This window comes from Eleutherodactylus coqui, chromosome 13, assembly GCF_035609145.1.
Source record: "Eleutherodactylus coqui strain aEleCoq1 chromosome 13, aEleCoq1.hap1, whole genome shotgun sequence".
Lineage (NCBI taxonomy): Eukaryota > Metazoa > Chordata > Amphibia > Anura > Eleutherodactylidae > Eleutherodactylus > Eleutherodactylus coqui.
The window spans coordinates 128,388,315-128,409,193 of NC_089849.1; the positions used below are offsets into that span (position 1 = coordinate 128,388,315).

Genomic DNA, 20,879 nt, shown 5'->3' on the forward strand with positions numbered 1-20,879 from the left:
GCGTGCACTGCGTTCCCCGCAGCCGGATTATCGCCACAAGTAACACAATGAGGATTCGCCCGTGGACAGCAGCCCGGAATGTTTGTCAAGTAGCATATAACATCGTGAATCCAGCGAATACTACGAACCCCCCGCAGAGCGAGCCTCCCCGCAGAGCGAGCCCCCCCGCAGAGCGAGCCCCCCGGCAGAGCGAGCCCCCCCCGCAGAGCGAGCCCCCCCCGCAGAGCGAGCCCCCCCCCGCAGAGCGAGCCCCCCCCCCCGCAGAGCGAGCCCCCCCCGCAGAGCGAGCCCCCCGGCAGCAGCGGATCACCAATGGTTAGCAGTGGGGGAAAAAAAATGGGTGTTCTTGTGTAACCCCACAAGCCCTTTAATGACTGGGAAGACATATGGTGGGGTGCAGAGCCACGCCTCTAACCACGCCCATCCCTGCCCTAGAGGTATACTGCTATACAATGGCGTACATCCGCAGCGCCTACTACATGATAGGGCTCGCCCCGGGCTCGCCCATCTCAGCGCCTCCATGCGCCAGGCCTGATCGTTTCTGCCATTAACATAAATGTGTTTATCCGCGGCAGCCCCTCCCCCTTCCCCTCCCCCTCCCCATAAAAGTGGTCTGAGCGGCACTAAACACTTAAGTCGTACATTTTTTGCCAATTCCCACTTTTTATGCCAGAAGGTAATGCAAGAGGCTGAAGGCCATGGTGTGTGGGCGCAGGGCAGAGGTTGGGCTCTTACCTCTCCGGTCAGCAGGTGCACCACCTCCAAGGTGATGGTGATGATGCTCTCGCTCGTGGGCCCCTGCTCCATCATCAGCCATGCAGGTAGGGAGGCGTCCAGCTCCAGTTATCACACGCAGAGGGCGGCTGGGCCGGAGACACTACACCGAGAGAGAAGACCCCGCATCAGGGAATGTATGCACAAACCGCAGAGAGCTCAGGATGAGGGGGGCGGGCAACGCCGCGGCGCCGCTAGGGGATGATAGCGGGAGGGCCGCGGGGCGGACGGCTTACACCGACTTCAATGGAAGGCGTCCGCGCAGAATCCATGATAGGATCCCCCCGCGAGCGGAACAATCGCAGGAAAAAGGGCTTCTCTATTAAATGCCATGGAAGGTATGTGGAGGCCGACGCCCACTCCGGGGTCCATAATGCAACGGGGGGGGGGGTGCAGCCGGCCGCACTGTCCTGTTACATTATACACGAGGCTATTATAACCTATACAGTCATACAGCAGGCTGATGTGTAATGCCGCACCGCTCTACTCTACATACCGTGTAACGCCGCACCGCTTTACTCTACACACCGTGTAACGCCGCACCGCTCTACTCTACACACCGTGTAACGCCGCACCGCTCTACTATACACACCGTGTAACGCCGCACCGCTCTACTATACACACCGTGTAACGCCGCACCGCTCCACTATACACACCGTGTAACGCCGCACCGCTCTACTATACACACCGTGTAACGCCGCACCGCTCTACTATACATACCGTGTAACGCCGCACCGCTCTACTATACACACCGTGTAACGCCGCACCGCTCTACTATACACACCGTGTAACGCCGCACCGCTCTACTATACACACCGTGTAACGCCGCACCGCTCTACTATACACACCGTGTAACGCCGCGCCGCTCTACTCTACATACCGTGTAACGCCGCACCGCTCTACTATACATAGCGTGTAACGCTGCGCCGCTCTACTCTACATACCGTGTAACGCCGCACCGCTCTACTCTACATACCGTGTAACGCCGCACCGCTCTACTATACATACCGTGTAACGCCGCACCGCTCTACTCTACACACCGTGTAACACCGCACCGCTCTACTCTACATACAGTGTAACGCCGCACCGCTCTACTCTACATACCGTGTAACGCCACACCGCTCTACTATACATACCGTGTAACGCCGCACGGCTCTACTATACATACCGTGTAACGCCGCGCCGCTCTACTATACATACCGTGTAACGCCGCGCCGCTCTACTATACACACCGTGTAACGCCGCACCGCTCTACTATACATACCGTGTAACGCCGCACCGCTCTACTATACATAGCGTGTAACACCGCACCGCTCTACTATACATAGCGTGTAACACCGCACCGCTCTACTATACACACCGTGTAACGCCGCACCGCTCTACTATACACACCGTGTAACGCCGCACCGCTCTACTATACACAGCGTGTAACGCCGCACCGCTCTACTATACATACCGTGTAACGCCGCACCGCTCTACTATACATACCGTGTAACGCCGCACCGCTCTACTCTACACACCGTGTAACGCCGCACCGCTCTACTATACATACCGTGTAACGCCGCACCGCTCTACTCTACACACCGTGTAACACCGCACCGCTCTACTCTACACACCGTGTAACGCCGCACCGCTCTACTCTACATACCGTGTAACGCCGCACCGCTCTACTATACATACCGTGTAACGCCGCACCGCTCTACTCTACACACCGTGTAACACCGCACCGCTCTACTCTACACACCGTGTAACGCCGCACCGCTCTACTATACATACCGTGTAACGCCGCACCGCTCTACTATACAAACCGTGTAACGCCGCACGGCTCTATTATACATAGCGTGTAACGCCGCACCGCTCTACTATACACACCGTGTAACGCCGCACCGCTCCACTATACATACCGTGTAACGCCGCACCGCTCTACTCTACACACCGTGTAACACCGCACCGCTCTACTCTACATACCGTGTAACGCCGCACCGCTCTACTCTACATACCGTGTAACGCCGCACCGCTCTACTATACATACCGTGTAACGCCGCACCGCTCTACTATACATACCGTGTAACGCCGCGCCGCTCTACTATACATAGCGTGTAACGCCGCACCGCTCTACTATACACACCGTGTAACGCCGCACCGCTCCACTATACACACCGTGTAACGCCGCACCGCTCTACTATACATAGCGTGTAACGCCGCACCGCTCTACTATACATAGCGTGTAACGCCGCACCGCTCTACTATACATAGCGTGTAACGCCGCACCGCTCTACTCTACATACCGTGTAACGCCGCACCGCTCTACTCTACATACCGCATCGCTCTACTATATATAGCGTGTAACGCCGCACCGCTCTACTATACACACCGTGTAACGCCGCACCGCTCTACTATACACACCGTGTAACGCCGCACCGCTCTACTCTACATACCGTGTAACGCCGCACCGCTCTACTCTACATACCGCGTAACGCCGCGCGGCTCTACTCTACATACCGCGTAACGCCGCACCGCTCTACTATACACACCGTGTAACGCCGCACCGCTCTACTCTACATACCGCGTAACGCCGCACCGCTCTACTCTACATACCGCGTAACGCCGCGCGGCTCTACTCTACATACCGCGTAACGCCGCACCGCTCTACTATACACACCGTGTAACGCCGCACCGCTCTACTATACATACCGTGTAACGCCGCACCGCTCTACTATACACACCGTGTAACGCCGCACCGCTCTACTATACATACCGTGTAACGCCGCACCGCTCTACAATACATACCGTGTAACGCCGCACCGCTCCACTATACACACCGTGTAACGCCGCACCGCTCTACTCTACATACCGCGTAACGCCGCACCGCTCTACTATACACACCGTGTAACGCCGCACCGCTCTACTCTACATACCGTGTAACGCCGCACCGCTCTACTATACACAGCGTGTAACGCCGCACCGCTCTACTCTACATACCGTGTAACGCCGCACCGCTCTACTCTACATACCGTGTAACGCCGCGCCGCTCTACTATACATAGCGTGTAACGCCGCACCGCTCTACTATACATACCGTGTAACGCCGCACCGCTCTACTATACACACCGTGTAACGCCGCACCGCTCTACTATACACAGCGTGTAACGCCGCACCGCTCTACTATACAAACCGTGTAACGCCGCACGGCTCTATTATACATAGCGTGTAACGCTGCACCGCACATATTCGACTCTGATCTCTCCTTTACCCCCTACATCTAATCTCTGGCCCGAACATGTCAGCTGCACCTCAAGAACATCGCAAGAACCCGCTCTTTTCTCACGGTGGACGCGGTAAAAACAGTCACTTCACAGAGGTCTGATTTTCAAATCCCGTATCCAAAAATTTCAGTTATGTGTAAATAATCTTTTGGGAAATCCCGCGATTTTATAGGAGTTCTGAAGAAAACTCATTGCTCAAAGCTCTAGAAACCATATGTACAAAGTTCTCACTGATTTAGTAATATCATTTTTGGAAGTTAGCACCGCAGAGACACATTTGTTGATTTTTTTGCTTAATTCGCTAGAACTATTTTTAAAAAGAATTGGGAACTCTAGAGCTCTTTGGGGGCATCCAGAACTTATAAAAAAATTAACTTTTTTAAAAGATGGGGTGCTGACTTCACAGAGGTATCACAACAGCTTCATAGGAGAAGAGTCCGGGGTGAACCAGCCGCCTGCAGTCCAGACCTTCCACCATATACTACATCCATCACAACAGCATGTCTTCACAGGAGAAGAGTCCGGGGTGAACCGGCCGCCTGCAGTCCAGACCTTCCATCATATACTACATCCATCACAACAGCTTCACAGGAGAAGAGTCCGGGGTGAACCGGCCGCCTGCAGTCCAGACCTTCCACCATATACTACATCCATCCCAGCAGCTTCACAGGAGAAGAGTCCGGGGTGAACCAGCCGCCTGCAGTCCAGACCTTCCATCATATACTACATCCATCACAACAGCATGGCTTCATAGGAGAAGAGTCCGGGGTGAACCGGCCACCTGCAGTCCAGACCTTCCATCATATACTACATCCATAAGAACAGCTTCACAGGAGAAGAGTCCGGGGAGAACCGGCCACCTGCAGTCCAGACCTTCCACCACATACTACATCCATCACAACAGCATGGCTTAACAGGAGAAGAGTCCGGGGTGAACCGGCCACCTGCAGTCCAGACCTTCCACCATATACTACATCCATCACATCAGCTTCACAGGAGAAGAGTCCGGGGTGAACCGGCCGCCTGCAGTCCAGACCTTCCACCATATACTACATCCATCACAACAGCTTCACAGGAGAAGAGTCCGGGGTGAACCGGCCGCCTGCAGTCCAGACTTTCCACCATACTACATCCATCACAACAGCATGGCTTCATAGGAGAAGAGTCCAGGGTGAACAGACAGCCTGCAGTCCAGACCTTCCACCATATACTACATCCATCACTACAGCATGGCTTCATAGGAGAAGAGTCCGGGGTGAACTGGCCGCCTGCAGTCCAGACCTTCCACCATATACTACATCCATCACAATAGCTTCACAGGAAAAGAGTCCGGGGTGAACCGGCCGCCTGCAGTCCAGACCTTCCACCATATACTACATCCATCACAACAGCATGGCTTCACAGAAGAGTCCGGGGTGAACCGGCTGCCTGCAGTCCAGACCTTCCATCATATACTACATCCATCACAACAGCATGTCTTCACAGGAGAAGAGTCCGGGGTGAACCGGCCGCCTGCAGTCCAGACCTTCCACCATATACTACATCCATCCCAGCAGCTTCACAGGAGAAGAGTCCGGGGTGAACCAGCCGCCTGCAGTCCAGACCTTCCATCATATACTACATCCATAAGAACAGCTTCACAGGAGAAGAGTCCGGGGAGAACCGGCCACCTGCAGTCCAGACCTTCCACCACATACTACATCCATCACAACAGCATGGCTTCATAGGAGAAAGGTCCGGGGTGAACTGGCCGCCTGCAGTCCAGACCTTCCACCATATACTACATCCATCACAATAGCTTCACAGGAAAAGAGTCCGGGGTGTACCGGCCGCCTGCAGTCCAGACCTTCCACCATATATTACATACATCACAACAGCATGGCTTCACAGGAGAAGAGTCCGGGGTGAACCAACCGCCTGCAGTCCAGACCTTCCACCACATATTACATCCATCACAACAGCTTCACAGGAGAAGAGTCCGGGGTGAACCAGCCACCTGCAGTCCAGACCTTCCACCATATACTACATCCATCACAACAGCATGGCTTCACAGGAGAAGAGTCCGGGGTGAACCAACCGCCTGCAGTCCAGAGCTTCCACCATATACTACATCCATCAGAACAGCATGGCTTCACAGAAGAAGAGTCCGGAGTGATGAACCGGCCACCTGCAGTCCAGATCTTCCACCATATACTACATCCATCACAACAGCTTCACAGGAGAGTCCGGGGGGGAACCGACCCGTCTACAGTCCAGACCTTCCACCATATACTGCATCCATCACTACAGCTTCACAGAAGAAGAGTCCGGGGTGAACCGACCGCCTGCAGTCCAGACCTTCCATCATATACTACATCCATCGCTACAGCTTCACAGGAGAAGAGTCCGGGGTGAACCGACCGCCTGCAGTCCAGACCTTCCATCATATACTACATCCATCACAACAGCATGGCTTCACAGGAGAGGAGGCCGGGGTGAACCAGCCACCTGCAGTCCAGACCTTCCACCATATACTACATCCATCACAACAGCTTCACAGGAGAAGAGTCCGGGGTGAACCAACCACCTGCAGTCCAGACCTTCCACCATATACTACATCCATCACAACAGCATAGCTTCACAGGAGAAGAGTCCGGGGTGAACCGACCGCCTGCAGTCCAGACCTTCCACCATATACTACATCCATCACAACAGCTTCACAGGAGAAGAGTCCGGGGTGAACCGGCCGCCTGCAGTCCAGACCTTCCACCATATACTACATCCACCACAACAGCTTCACAGGAGAAGAGTCCGGGGTGAACCGGCCGCCTGCAGTCCAGACCTTCCACCATATACTACATCCATCACAACAGCATGGCTTAACAGGAGAAGAGTCCGGGGTGAACCGGCCACCTGCAGTCCAGACCTTCCACCATATACTACATCCATCACATCAGCTTCACAGGAGAAGAGTCCGGGGTGAACCGGCCGCCTGCAGTCCAGACCTTCCACCATATACTACATCCATCACAACAGCTTCACAGGAGAAGAGTCCGGGGTGAACCGGCCGCCTGCAGTCCAGACTTTCCACCATACTACATCCATCACAACAGCATGGCTTCATAGGAGAAGAGTCCAGGGTGAACAGACAGCCTGCAGTCCAGACCTTCCACCATATACTACATCCACCACAACAGCTTCACAGGAGAAGAGTCCGGGGTGAACCGGCCGCCTGCAGTCCAGACCTTCCACCATATACTGCATCTATCACAACAGCTTCACAGGAGAACAGTCCGGGGTGAACCGGCCGCCTGCAGTCCAGACCTTCCACCATATACCACATCCATCACAACAGCATGGCTTCACAGGAGAAGAGTCCGGGGTGAACTGACCACCTGCAGTCCAGACCTTCCACCACATACTACATCCATCACAACAGCATGGCTTCACAGGAGAAGAGTCCGGGGTGAACCAACCACCTGCAGTCCAGACCTTCCACCATATACTACATCCACCACTACAGCATGGCTTCACAGGAGAAGAGTCCGGGGTGAACCAACCACCTGCAGTCCAGACCTTCCACCATATACTACATCCATCACAACAGCTGCACAGGAGAAGAGTCCGGGGTGAACCGGCCGCCTGCAGTCCAGACCTTCCACCATATACTACATCCATCACAACAGCTGCACAGGAGAAGAGTCCGGGGTGAACCGACCACCTGCAGTCCAGACCTTCCACCATATACTACATCCATCACAACAGCTTCACAGGAGAAGAGTCCGGGGTGAACCGGCCGCCTGCAGTCCAGACCTTCCACCATATACTACATCCATCACAACAGCATGGCTTCACAGGAGAAGAGTCCGGGGTGAACCGGCCACCTGCAGTCCAGACCTTCCACCATATACTACATCCATCACATCAGCTTCACAGGAGAAGAGTCCGGGGTGAACCGGCCGCCTGCAGTCCAGACCTTCCACCATATACTACATCCATCACTACAGCATGGCTTCATAGGAGAAGAGTCCGGGGTGAACTGGCCGCCTGCAGTCCAGACCTTCCACCATATACTACATCCATCACAATAGCTTCACAGGAAAAGAGTCCGGGGTGAACCGGCCGCCTGCAGTCCAGACCTTCCACCATATATTACATGCATCACAACAGCATGGCTTCACAGGAGAAGAGTCCGGGGTGAACCAACCGCCTGCAGTCCAGACCTTCCACCACATACTACATCCATCACAACAGCTTCACAGGAGAAGAGTCCGGGGTGAACCAGCCACCTGCAGTCCAGACCTTCCACCATATACTACATCCATCACAACAGCATGGCTTCACAGGAGAAGAGTCCGGGGTGAACCAACCGCCTGCAGTCCAGAGCTTCCACCATATACTACATCCATCAGAACAGCATGGCTTCACAGAAGAAGAGTCCGGAGTGATGAACCGGCCACCTGCAGTCCAGATCTTCCACCATATACTACATCCATCACATCAGCTTCACAGGAGAGTCCGGGGGGGAACCGACCCGTCTACAGTCCAGACCTTCCACCATATACTGCATCCATCACTACAGCTTCACAGAAGAAGAGTCCGGGGTGAACCGACCGCCTGCAGTCCAGACCTTCCATCATATACTACATCCATCGCTACAGCATGGCTTCACAGGAGAGGAGGCCGGGGTGAACCAGCCACCTGCAGTCCAGACCTTCCACCATATACTACATCCATCACAACAGCTTCACAGGAGAAGAGTCCGGGGTGAACCAACCACCTGCAGTCCAGACCTTCCACCATATACTACATCCATCACAACAGCATAGCTTCACAGGAGAGGAGGCCGGGGTGAACCGGCCGCCTGCAGTCCAGACCTTCCACCATATACTACATCCATCACAACAGCTTCACAGGAGAAGAGTCCGGGGTGAACCAACCACCTGCAGTCCAGACCTTCCACCATATACTACATCCATCACAACAGCTTCACAGGAGAAGAGTCCGGGGTGAACCGGCCGCCTGCAGTCCAGACCTTCCACCATATACTACATCCACCACAACAGCTTCACAGGAGAAGAGTCCGGGGTGAACCGGCCGCCTGCAGTCCAGACCTTCCACCATATACCACATCCATCACAACAGCATGGCTTCACAGGAGAAGAGTCCGGGGTGAACTGACCACCTGCAGTCCAGACCTTCCACCACATACTACATCCATCACAACAGCATGGCTTCACAGGAGAAGAGTCCGGGGTGAACCAACCACCTGCAGTCCAGACCTTCCACCATATACTACATCCATCACAACAGCATGGCTTCACAGGAGAAGAGTCCGGGGTGAACCAACCACCTGCAGTCCAGACCTTCCACCATATACTACATCCACCACTACAGCATGGCTTCACAGGAGAAGAGTCCGGGGTGAACCAACCACCTGCAGTCCAGACCTTCCACCATATACTACATCCATCACAACAGCTGAACAGGAGAAGAGTCCGGGGTGAACCGGCCGCCTGCAGTCCAGACCTTCCACCATATACTACATCCATCACAACAGCTGCACAGGAGAAGAGTCCGGGGTGAACCGACCACCTGCAGTCCAGACCTTCCACCATATACTACATCCATCACAACAGCTTCACAGGAGAAGAGTCCGGGGTGAACCGGCCGCCTGCAGTCCAGACCTTCCACCATATACTACATCCATCACAACAGCTTCACAGGAGAAGAGTCCGGGGTGAACCGGCCGCCTGCAGTCCAGACCTTCCACCATATACTACATGCATCACAACAGCTTCACAGGAGAAGAGTCTGGGGTGAACCGACCACCTGCAGTCCAGACCTTCCACCATATACTACATCCATCACAGCAGCTTCACAGGAGAAGAGTCCGGGGTGAATCGGCCGCCAGCAGTCCAGACCTTCCACCATATACTACATCCATCACAACAGCTTCACAGGAGAAGAGTCCGGGGTGAACCGGCCGCCTGCAGTCCAGACCTTCCACCATATACTACATCCATCACAGCACCCCCTCCCCCCACCACACTGCGATTATATTTTCCCCGCATGTCTTCAGAGGATCGGGCTGCATATCTGGGCGCCTCGTAACACAACCTGCACAATTTTCTAATTGAAAGCGGCCTGAAGGTCTTCACTTATTTATGTTACATGATCCAGCCCCGCCCCCAGCCCCGCCGAGCGGATATAATATATGGAGAGGAGAGCGCCGAATTCATGTACTTTACATTCACTGACTTTACACAGCGACCGACTGCGCGACACCGGCTATCCATCTACCGCCCCGCTGGGGGTGGGTGTGTGTGTGTGTGTGTGTCTCGCCTCCCTCCGACGCCCCGCTGGGGGGTGTGTGTGTGTGTCTCGCCTCCCTCCGACTCCCCGCTAGGGGGGAATGTGTGGTGTTTCGCCTCCCTCCGACGCCCCGCTGGGGGAGGGGGGTGTGTCTCGCCTCCCTCCGACGCCCCGCTGGGGGTGTGCGTGTGTGTCTCGCCTCCCTCCGACGCCCCGCTGGGGGGATGGGGAGTCTCACCTCCCTCCGACGCCCCGCTGGGGGGGGGGGGGGGTGTGTGTCTCGCCTCCCTCCGACGCCCCGCTGGGGGTGGGTGGGTGTCTCACCTCCCTCCGACGCCCCGCTGGGGGGGTGTGTGTGTGTCTCGCCTCCCTCCGACGCCCCGCTTGGGGATGTGTGTGTGTCTCGCCTCCCTCCGACGCCCCGCTGGGGTGTGTGTGTGTGTCTCGCCTCCCTCCGCCGCCCCGCTGGGGGGGGGTGTGTCTCGCCTCCCTCTGACGCCCCGCTGGGGGGGGTGTGTGTGTGTGTGTCTCGCCTCCCTCCGCCGCCCCGCTGGGGGGGGGGGTGTGTCTCGCCTCCCTACGACGCCCCGCTGGGGGGGGGTGTGTGTGTCTCGCCTCCCTCCGACGCCCCGCTGGGGGGGGGTGTGTGTGTGTGTCTCACCTCCCTCCGACGCCCCGCTGGGGGGGTGTGTGTGTGTGTGTGTGTCTCACCTCCCTCCGACGCCCCGCTGGGGGTGTGTGTGTGTGTGTGTCTCACCTCCCTCCGACGCCCCGCTGGGGGTGTGTGTGTGTGTGTGTCTCACCTCCCTCCGCCGCCCCGCTGGGGGTGTGTGTGTGTGTGTCTCGCCTCCCTCCGCCGCCCCGCTGGGGGTGTGTGTGTGTGTGTGTCTCGCCTCCCTCCGCCGCCCCGCTGGGGGTGTGTGTGTGTGTGTCTCGCCTCCCTCCGCCGCCCCGCTGGGGGGGTGTGTGTGTGTCTCGCCTCCCTCCGACGCCCCGCTTGGGGATGTGTGTGTGTCTCGCCTCCCTCCGACGCCCCGCTGGGGTGTGTGTGTGTGTGTGTCTCGCCTCCCTCCGCCGCCCCGCTGGGGGGGGTGTGTCTCGCCTCCCTCTGACGCCCCGCTGGGGGGTGTGTGTGTGTGTGTGTCTCGCCTCCCTCCGCCGCCCCGCTGGGGGGGGGTGTGTCTCGCCTCCCTACGACGCCCCGCTGGGGGGGGGTGTGTCTCGCCTCCCTCCGCCGCCCCGCTGGGGGGTGTGTGTGTGTGTCTCTCGTCTCCCTCCGACGCCCCGCTGGGGGGGGGGGGGGGGGGGGGGGGGGTGTGTGTGTCTCGCCTTCCTCCGCCGCCCCGCTGGGGGGTGTGTGTGTGTGTGTCTCGCCTCTCTCCGACGCCCCGCTGGGTGTGTGTGTCTCGCCTCCCTCCGACGCCCCGCTGGGTGTGTGTGTGTGTGTGTGTCTCGCCTCCCTCCGCCGCCCCACTGGGGTGTGTGTGTGTGTGTGTGTCTCGCCTCCCTCCGCCGCCCCGCTGGGGTGTGTGTGTGTCTCGCCTCCCTCCGCCGCCCCGCTGGGGGTGTGTGTGTGTGTCTCGCCTCCCTCCGACGCCCCGCTGGGGGTGTGTGTGTCTCGCCTCCCTCCGACGCCCCGCTGGTCGCTGGGGGTGTGTGTGTCTCGCCTCCCTCCGACGCCCCGCTGGGGGGTGTGTGTGTGTGTGTGTCTCGCCTCCCTCCGACGCCCCGCTGGGGGTGTGTGTGTGTGTGTGTCTCGCCTCCCTCCGACGCCCCGCTAGGGGGCTGGTGTGTGTGTGTGTCTCGCCTCCCTCCGACGCCCCGCTGGGGGTGTGTGTGTGTGTGTCTCGCCTCCCTCCGACGCCCCGCTGGGGGTGTGTGTGTGTGTGTCTCGCCTCCCTCCGCCGCCCCGCTGGGGGTGTGTGTGTGTGTGTCTCGCCTCCCTCCGCCGCCCCGTGGGGGCTGGGGTGTGTGTGTCTCGCCTCCCTCCGCCGCCCCCGCTGGGGGTTGTGTGTGTCTCGCCTCCCTCCGCCGCCCCGCTGGGGTGTGTGTGTCTCGCCTCCCTCCGCCGCCCCGCTGGGGGTGTGTGTGTGTCTCGCCTCCCTCCGCCGCCCCGCTGGGGTGTGTGTGTCTCGCCTCCCTCCGCCGCCCCGCTGGGGTGTGTGTGTCTCGCCTCCCTCCGCCGCCCCGCTGGGGTGTGTGTGTGTGTCTCGCCTCCCTCCGCCGCCCCGCTGGGGGTGTGTGTGATCTCGCCTCCCCTCCGCCGCCCCGCTGGGGTGTGTGGGTCTCGCCTCCCTCCGCCGCCCCGCTGGGGTGTGTGTGTCTCGCCTCCCTCCGCCGCCCCGCTGGGGTGTGTGTCTCGCCTCCCTCCGCCGCCCCGCTGGGGTGTGTGTGTCTCGCCTCCCTTCGACGCCCCGCTGGGGTGTGTGTGTCTCGCCTCCCTCCGACGCCCCGCTGGGGGGTGTGTGTCTCGCCTTCCTCCGCCGCCCGCTGGGGGGGGGGGTGGGGTGTCTCGCCTCCCTCCGCCGCCCCGCTGGGGTGTGTGTGTCTCGCCTCCCTCCGCCGCCCCGCTGGGGGGGGGGGGGGGGGGGGGTGTCTCGCCTCCCTCCGACGCCCCGCTGGGGTGTGTGTCTCGCCTCCCTCCGCCGCCCCCGCTGGGGGGGGGGGGGGGGGGGGGTGTCTCGCTCCGACGCCCCGCTGGGGTGTGTGTGTCTCGCCTCCCTCCGACGCCCCGCTGGGGGGTGTGTGTCTCGCCTCCCTCCGCCGCCCCGCTGGGGGGGGGGGGGGGGTGTCTCGCCTCCCTCCGACGCCCCGCTGGGGGGTGTGTGTCTCGCCTCCCTCCGCCGCCCCGCTGGGGGGGGGGGGGGGGTGTCTCGCCTCCCTCCGCCACCCCGCTGGGGGGTGTGGGTGTCTCGCCTCCCTCCGCCGCCCCGCTGGGAGGTCTCGCTTCCATTTACCACCCCTCTTGGAGGTCTTGCCCCCGTCCACAGCCCCGCCGCGGGTTCCACACTCTTCCTGGCCCCCAGCACTGTCACAGCCCCTCCATCACACATGGTCCCAGTGCCGGCATGCAGCGTTATATCCCCCGGCTGCTCACCTCTGTGGACGGAGGGGGCGCTGCCGACTGCTCTCCTCTCCGGACCACATGGACCCGTCCTCACATAATACACAATCACTTCCGGATGACGGACAGCTCATTTCCGGCCGTGCGCGCCCAATCGCGTCCGGGTTCAGCTTGATTTGGGTTCCGCCCTCTGCAGGTCACGTGGAGGCTGACGGACAGCATGACTGGCGTTCCCGCGAGGGGGCGTCAGAGGGCAATGCGACCCTGCAGGAGCCTCTATGGTGGCTGTTCGTCCAGAGAGTAGCTGCGGGGGCCCCTTACAAAGTACCCCATAACAGTGCAGCCCCGGGGCCCCCGCAGCCTTATCACCCCCTGCAGGGGCCCCTAACAGAGTACTCCATAACAGTGCAGCCCCCGGGGCCCCTCAGAGTTACCCCATAACAGTGCAGCCCCCGGGGCCCCTCAGAGTTACCCCATAACAGTGCAGCCCCCGGGGCCCCTCAGAGTTACCCCATAACAGTGCAGCCCCCGGGGCCCCTCAGAGTTACCCCATAACAGTGCAGCCCCCGGGGCCCCCGCAGCTTTGTCACCCCACCTTTGAAAATTGGGTTAATTTTCCACAGACAAGCGTGACATGGGCATTAAGAGCGGCGCTCGCCAGCCTGCGATGCCCCCCAGATCTTAGCCGTTTCCGCCGTGGCTCCCTTGGGGGATGCAGCGGCTGCAGCTTTTAGTCGCTGCAGTGGGTGAACCCCCCGCCGCCCCCCCCCCCCGTCTACTGGAGATGCCGCGGTGTTCCCTGCGCTGCAGTTCAGAATCCCTTGTGTGTGCGCCGTTCACCGCAGCCGCATTATGTGAGATGCGTCGCACCGCACAAACCGCGCGCAATGTTCTCAGCCGCATGAAAGGGGCCTAAAAGAAGCATTCTCCACATCTAACGGAATGAATGGAGACCTCATGCCGCCAGCCAGTGGTTGCCATGACGTTTGTGGCTGCAGCACTGTGGGAGCGCACGAGGGGCTCAGTCACATGGCGGTTCTATGACGTCACCCAGGACTCGCCCGCTTCTTGTGATCAACGACCTTTAAGGGAGATGGCGGGACCGCGCCCCACACTGCGCGCCCCACACTGCCCGCCTCACACTGCGCGCCCGACACTGCGCGCCCCACACTGCCCGCCCCACACTGCTTTCCATGACGTGGGGCCAGCAAGCTTACTAACATTATTTCTTGTTGGGGGCGACCTCTAACGTTCCTGAACCTCCCGCTGACGTTCCCTGCCCAGACCGGCTGCCGGTTTTGAGCGTCCCGAGGGCAGACCGTCCGCCGGTTTTGGGCGTCCCGAGGGCAGACCGTCCGCCGGTTTTGGGCGTCCCGAGGGCAGACCGTCCGCCGGTTTTGGGCGTCCCGAGGGCAGACCGTCCGCCGGTTTTGGGCGTCCCGAGGGCAGACCGTCCGCCGGTTTTGGGCGTCCCGAGGGCAGACCGTCCGCCGGTTTTGGGCGTCCCGAGGGCAGACCGTCCGCCGGTTTTGGGCGTCCCGAGGGCAGACCGTCCGCCGGTTTTGGGCGTCCCGAGGGCAGACCGTCCGCCGGTTTTGGGCGTCCCGAGGGCAGACCGTCCGCCGGTTTTGGGCGTCCCGAGGGCAGACCGTCCGCCGGTTTTGGGCGTCCCGAGGGCAGACCGTCCGCCGGTTTTGGGCGTCCCGAGGGCAGACCGTCCGCCGGTTTTGGGCGTCCCGAGGGCAGACCGTCCGCCGGTTTTGGGCGTCCCGAGGGCAGACCGTCCGCCGGTTTTGGGCGTCCCGAGGGCAGACCGTCCGCCGGTTTTGGGCGTCCCGAGGGCAGACCGTCCGCCGGTTTTGGGCGTCCCGAGGGCAGACCGTCCGCCGGTTTTGGGCGTCCCGAGGGCAGACCGTCCGCCGGTTTTGGGCGTCCCGAGGGCAGACCGTCCGCCGGTTTTGGGCGTCCCGAGGGCAGACCGTCCGCCGGTTTTGGGCGTCCCGAGGGCAGACCGTCCGCCGGTTTTGGGCGTCCCGAGGGCAGACCGTCCGCCGGTTTTGGGCGTCCCGAGGGCAGACCGTCCGCCGGTTTTGGGCGTCCCGAGGGCAGACCGTCCGCCGGTTTTGGGCGTCCCGAGGGCAGACCGTCCGCCGGTTTTGGGCGTCCCGAGGGCAGACCGTCCGCCGGTTTTGGGCGTCCCGAGGGCAGACTCAGACCGTCCGCCGGTTTTGGGCGTCCCGAGGGCAGACCGTCCGCACGGTTTTGAGGCGTCCCGAGGGCAGACCGTCCCGCCGGTTTTTGGGCGTCCCGAGGGCAGACCGGTCCGCCGGTTTTGGGCGTCCCGAGGGCAGACCGTCGCCCGGTTTTGGGCGTCCCGAGGGCAGACCGTCCGCCGGTTTTTGGGCGTCCCACGAGGGCAGACCGTCCGCCGGTTTTGGGCGTCCCCGAGGGCAGACCGTCCGCCGGTTTTGGGCGTCCCCGAGGGCAGACCGTCCGCCGGTTTTGGGCGTCCCGAGGGCAGACCGTCCGCCGGCTTTTGGGCGTCCCGAGGGCAGACCGTCCGCCGGCTTTGGGCGTCCCGAGGGCAGACCGTCCCGCCGGCTTTGGGCGTCCCGAGGGCAGACCGTCCGCCGGCTTTGGGCGTCCCAGAGGGCAGACCGTCCGCCGGTTTTGGGCGTCCCCGAGGGCAGACCGCTCCGCCGGTTTTGGGCGTCCCGAGGGCAGACCGTCCGCCGGTTTTGGGCGTCCCGAGGGCAGACCGTCCGCCGGTTTTGGGCGTCCGAGGGCAGACCGTCCGCCGGTTTTGGGCGTCCCGAGGGCAGACCCGTCCGCCGGTTTTGGGCGTCCCGAGGGCAGACCGTCCGCCGGTTTTGGGCGTCCCGAGGGCAGACCGTCCCGCCGGTTTTGGGCGTCCCGAGGGGCAGAACCGTCCGCCGGTTTTGGGCGTCCCGAGGGCAGACCGTCCGCCGGTTTTTGGGCGTCCCGAGGGCAGACCGTCCGCCGGTTTTTGGGCGTCCCGAGGGGCAGGACCGTCCGCCCGGTTTTGGGCGTCCCGAGGGCAGACCGTCCGCGCGGTTTTGGGCGTCCCCGAGGGCAGACCGTCCGCCGGTTTTGGGCGTCCCGAGGGCAGACCGTCCCGCCGGTTTTGGGCGTCCCGTAGGGCAGACCGTCCGCCGGTTGAACCGGGGGCGTCCCGTGGGCAGACCGTCCGCACGGTCCGGGCGTCCCGTGGGCAGACCGTCCGCCGGTCCGGGCGTCCCGTGGGCAGACCGTACCGCCGGTCCGGGCGTCCCGTGGGCAGACCGTCCGCCGGTCCGGGCGTCCCGTGGGCAGACCGTCCCGCCGGTCCGGGCGTCCGCCGTGGGCAGACCGTCCGCCGGATCCGGGCGTCCCGTGGGCAGACCGTTCCGCCGGTCCGGGCGTCCCGTTGGGCAGACCGTCCGCCGGGTCCCGGGCGTCCCCGTGGGCAGACCTGAGAACAGACTGGCCGCCATCTTTTTTTGGGGGGGTGGGGAGGAGTATTTTTTCCCTGTAATGGCATGTATTCTGAGCTGCTGCTGCTGGCGGCAGTGACTTCTACATATCACGGGGGTAGGGGCAGTACAACGTTACAAAGTTACAAAGTTAGTGAGTGATTGGATGACAGTTGCTTCGGGTGAAGGGACCATACGTCTCCCCAAGGCCCGCTGTCCACGGCCCGCACCGGGATCTTGCAGGGGTATCCAGCCGCAGACGTGGGCAGGAAGATACATTAACTTACCTGTCTAGCTCCAGCCGGATCGTCTTTCTTCAGCACGGTGAGTGCGCTCTGGACGCTCCAGCGGGGGGCCACAAACATGCACAGTGCATACGGCGGTCACAGAGACGAGAGCGCGCGGGGGCCGCCACAGAGACGAGAGCGCGCGGGGGCCGCCACAGAGACGAGAGCGCGCGGGGGCCGCCACAGAGACGAGAGCGCGCGGGGGGCCGCCACAGAGACGAGAGCGCGCGGGGGCCGCCACAGAGACGAGAGCGCGCGGGGGCCGCCACAGAGACGAGAGCGCGCGGGGGCCCCGCCACAGAGACGAGAGCGCGCGGGGGGCCGCCACAGAGACGAGAGCGCGCGGGGGGCCGCCACAGAGACGAGTTGCGCGCGGGGGCCGCCACAGAGACGAGTGCGCGCGGGGGCCGCCACAGAGACGAGTGCGCGCGGGGGCCGCCACAGAGACGAGTGCGCGCGGGGGGCCCGCCACAGAGACGAGTGCGCGCGGGGGCCGCCACAGAGACGAGTGCGCGCGGGAGGCCGCCACAGAGACGAGAGCGCGCGGGGGCCGCCACAGAGACGAGAGCGCGCGGGGGCCGCCACAGAGACGAGAGCGCGCGGGGGCCGCCACAGAGACGAGAGCGCGCGGGGGGCCGCCACAGAGACGAGAGCGCGCGGGGGGGCCGCCACAGAGACGAGAGCGCGCGGGGGCCGCCACAGAGACGAGAGCGCGCGGGGGCCGCCACAGAGACGAGAGCGCGCGGGGGCCGCCACAGAGACGAGAGCGCGCGGGGGCCGCCACAGAGACGAGAGCGCGCGGGGGCCGCCACAGAGACGAGAGCGCGCGGGGGCCGCCACAGAGACGAGTGCGCGCGGGGGCCGCCACAGAGACGAGAGCGCGCGGGGGCCGCCACAGAGACGAGTGCGCGCGGGGGCCGCCACAGAGACGAGTGCGCGCGGGGGCCGCCACAGAGACGAGTGCGCGCGGGGGCCGCCACAGAGACGAGTGCGCGCGGGGGCCGCCACAGAGACGAGTGCGCGCGGGGGCCGCCACAGAGACGAGTGCGCGCGGGGGCCGCCACAGAGACGAGTGCGCGCGGGGGCCGCCACAGAGACGAGTGGCGCGCGGGGGCCGCCACAGAGACGAGTGCGCGCGGGGGCCGCCACAGAGACGAGTGCGCGCGGGGGCCGCCACAGAGACGAGTGCGCGCGGGGGCCGCCACAGAGACGAGTGCGCGCGGGGGCCGCCACAGAGACGAGAGCGCGCGGGGGCCGCCACAGAGACGAGAGCGCGCGGGGGCCGCCACAGAGACGAGAGCGCGCGGGGGCCGCCACAGAGACGAGTGCGCGCGGGGGCCGCCACAGAGACGAGTGCGCGCGGGGGGCCGCCACAGAGACGAGTGCGCGCGGGGGCCGCCACAGAGACGAGTGCGCGCGGGGGCCGCCACAGAGACGAGTGCGCGCGGGGGCCGCCACAGAGACGAGTGCGCGCGGGGGCCGCCACAGAGACGAGAGCGCGCGGGGGCCGCCACAGAGACGAGAGCGCGCGGGGGGCCGCCACAGAGACGAGAGCGCGCGGGGGGCCGCCACAGAGACGAGAGCGCGCGGGGGCCGCCACAGAGACGAGAGCGCGCGGGGGCCGCCACAGAGACGAGAGCGCGCGGGGGCCGCCACAGAGACGAGAGCGCGCGGGGGCCGCCACAGAGACGAGTGCGCGCGGGGGCCGCGTCAGAGACGAGTGCGCGCGGGGGCCGCCACAGAGACGAGTGCGCGCGGGGGCCGCCACAGAGACGAGTGCGCGCGGGGGCCGCCACAGAGACGAGTGCGCGCGGGGGCCGCCACAGAGACGAGTGCGCGCGGGGGCCGCCACAGAGACGAGTGCGCGCGGGGGCCGCCACAGAGACGAGTGCGCGCGGGGGCCGCCACAGAGACGAGTGCGCGCGGGGGCCGCCACAGAGACGAGTGCGCGCGGGGGCCGCCACAGAGACGAGTGCGCGCGGGGGCCGCCACAGAGACGAGAGCGCGCGGGGGGCCGCCACAGAGACGAGAGCGCGCGGGGGCCGCCACAGAGACGAGAGCGCGCGGGGGCCGCCACAGAGACGAGAGCGCGCGGGGGCCGCCACAGAGACGAGAGCGCGCGGGGGCCGCCACAGAGACGAGAGCGCGCGGGGGCCGCCACAGAGACGAGAGCGCGCGGGGGCCGCCACAGAGACGAGAGCGCGCGGGGGCCGCCACAGAGACGAGAGCGCGCGGGGGCCGCCACAGAGACGAGTGCGCGCGGGGGCCGCCACAGAGACGAGAGCGCGCGGGGGCCGCCACAGAGACGAGTGCGCGCGGGGGCCGCCACAGAGACGAGTGCGCGCGGGGGCCGCCACAGAGACGAGTGCGCGCGGGGGGCCGCCACAGAGACGAGTGCGCGCGGGGGCCGCCACAGAGACGAGTGCGCGCGGGGGCCGCCACAGAGACGAGTGCGCGCGGGGGCCGCCACAGAGACGAGTGCGCGCGGGGGCCGCCACAGAGACGAGTGCGCGCGGGGGCCGCCACAGAGACGAGTGCGCGCGGGGGCCGCCACAGAGACGAGTGCGCGCGGGGGCCGCCACAGAGACGAGTGCGCGCGGGGGCCGCCACAGAGACGAGTGCGCGCGGGGGCCGCCACAGAGACGAGAGCGCGCGGGGGCCGCCACAGAGACGAGAGCGCGCGGGGGCCGCCACAGAGACGAGAGCGCGCGGGGGCCGCCACAGAGACGAGTGCGCGCGGGGGCCGCCACAGAGACGAGTGCGCGCGGGGGCCGCCACAGAGACGAGTGCGCGCGGGGGCCGCCACAGAGACGAGTGCGCGCGGGGGCCGCCACAGAGACGAGTGCGCGCGGGGGCCGCCACAGAGACGAGTGCGCGCGGGGGCCGCCACAGAGACGAGAGCGCGCGGGGGCCGCCACAGAGACGAGAGCGCGCGGGGGCCGCCACAGAGACGAGAGCGCGCGGGGGCCGCCACAGAGACGAGAGCGCGCGGGGGCCGCCACAGAGACGAGAGCGCGCGGGGGCCGCCACAGAGACGAGAGCGCGCGGGGGCCGCCACAGAGACGAGAGCGCGCGGGGGCCGCCACAGAGACGAGTGCGCGCGGGGGCCGCGTCAGAGACGAGTGCGCGCGGGGGCCGCCACAGAGACGAGTGCGCGCGGGGGCCGCCACAGAGACGAGTGCGCGCGGGGGCCGCCACAGAGACGAGTGCGCGCGGGGGCCGCCACAGAGACGAGTGCGCGCGGGGGCCGCCACAGAGACGAGTGCGCGCGGGGGCCGCCACAGAGACGAGTGCGCGCGGGGGCCGCCACAGAGACGAGTGCGCGCGGGGGCCGCCACAGAGACGAGTGCGCGCGGGGGCCGCCACAGAGACGAGTGCGCGCGGGGGCCGCCACAGAGACGAGAGCGCGCGGGGGCCGCCACAGAGACGAGAGCGCGCGGGGGCCGCCACAGAGACGAGAGCGCGCGGGGGCCGCCACAGAGACGAGAGCGCGCGGGGGCCGCCACAGAGACGAGAGCGCGCGGGGGCCGCCACAGAGACGAGAGCGCGCGGGGGCCGCCACAGAGACGAGAGCGCGCGGCGGCGGCCACAGGGAGGCAAGAATATAAAGAAGTCAGGGGCGTTTTAACTGAATCTAATAAAAATTTTATGCAGAGAAAAATGTGGAAATGTTCCTGAATGCCCCCGAGGCCCCCGATGGAACATTCTTGTGTTATAAAGGA

General features: G+C 63.9%; 1 protein-coding gene across 1 annotated transcript in view; it reads right to left on the reverse strand.

Moving 5' to 3' along the window:
• Positions 1 to 13,531, reverse strand: part of LOC136587448 (zinc finger protein 271-like) — a 60,362-nt gene extending 46,831 nt beyond the window's left edge. The window contains exons 1-2 of the mRNA XM_066586017.1: positions 13,431 to 13,531; positions 736 to 877 (exon numbers count right to left, since the gene is read on the reverse strand). Of these exons, the coding sequence (XP_066442114.1) occupies positions 736 to 810 (75 nt within the window). The 5' untranslated portion in view covers positions 811 to 877; positions 13,431 to 13,531. The remainder of the gene's footprint in view (positions 1 to 735; positions 878 to 13,430) is intronic.
• Between the last annotated feature and the right edge of the window lie 7,348 nt (positions 13,532 to 20,879).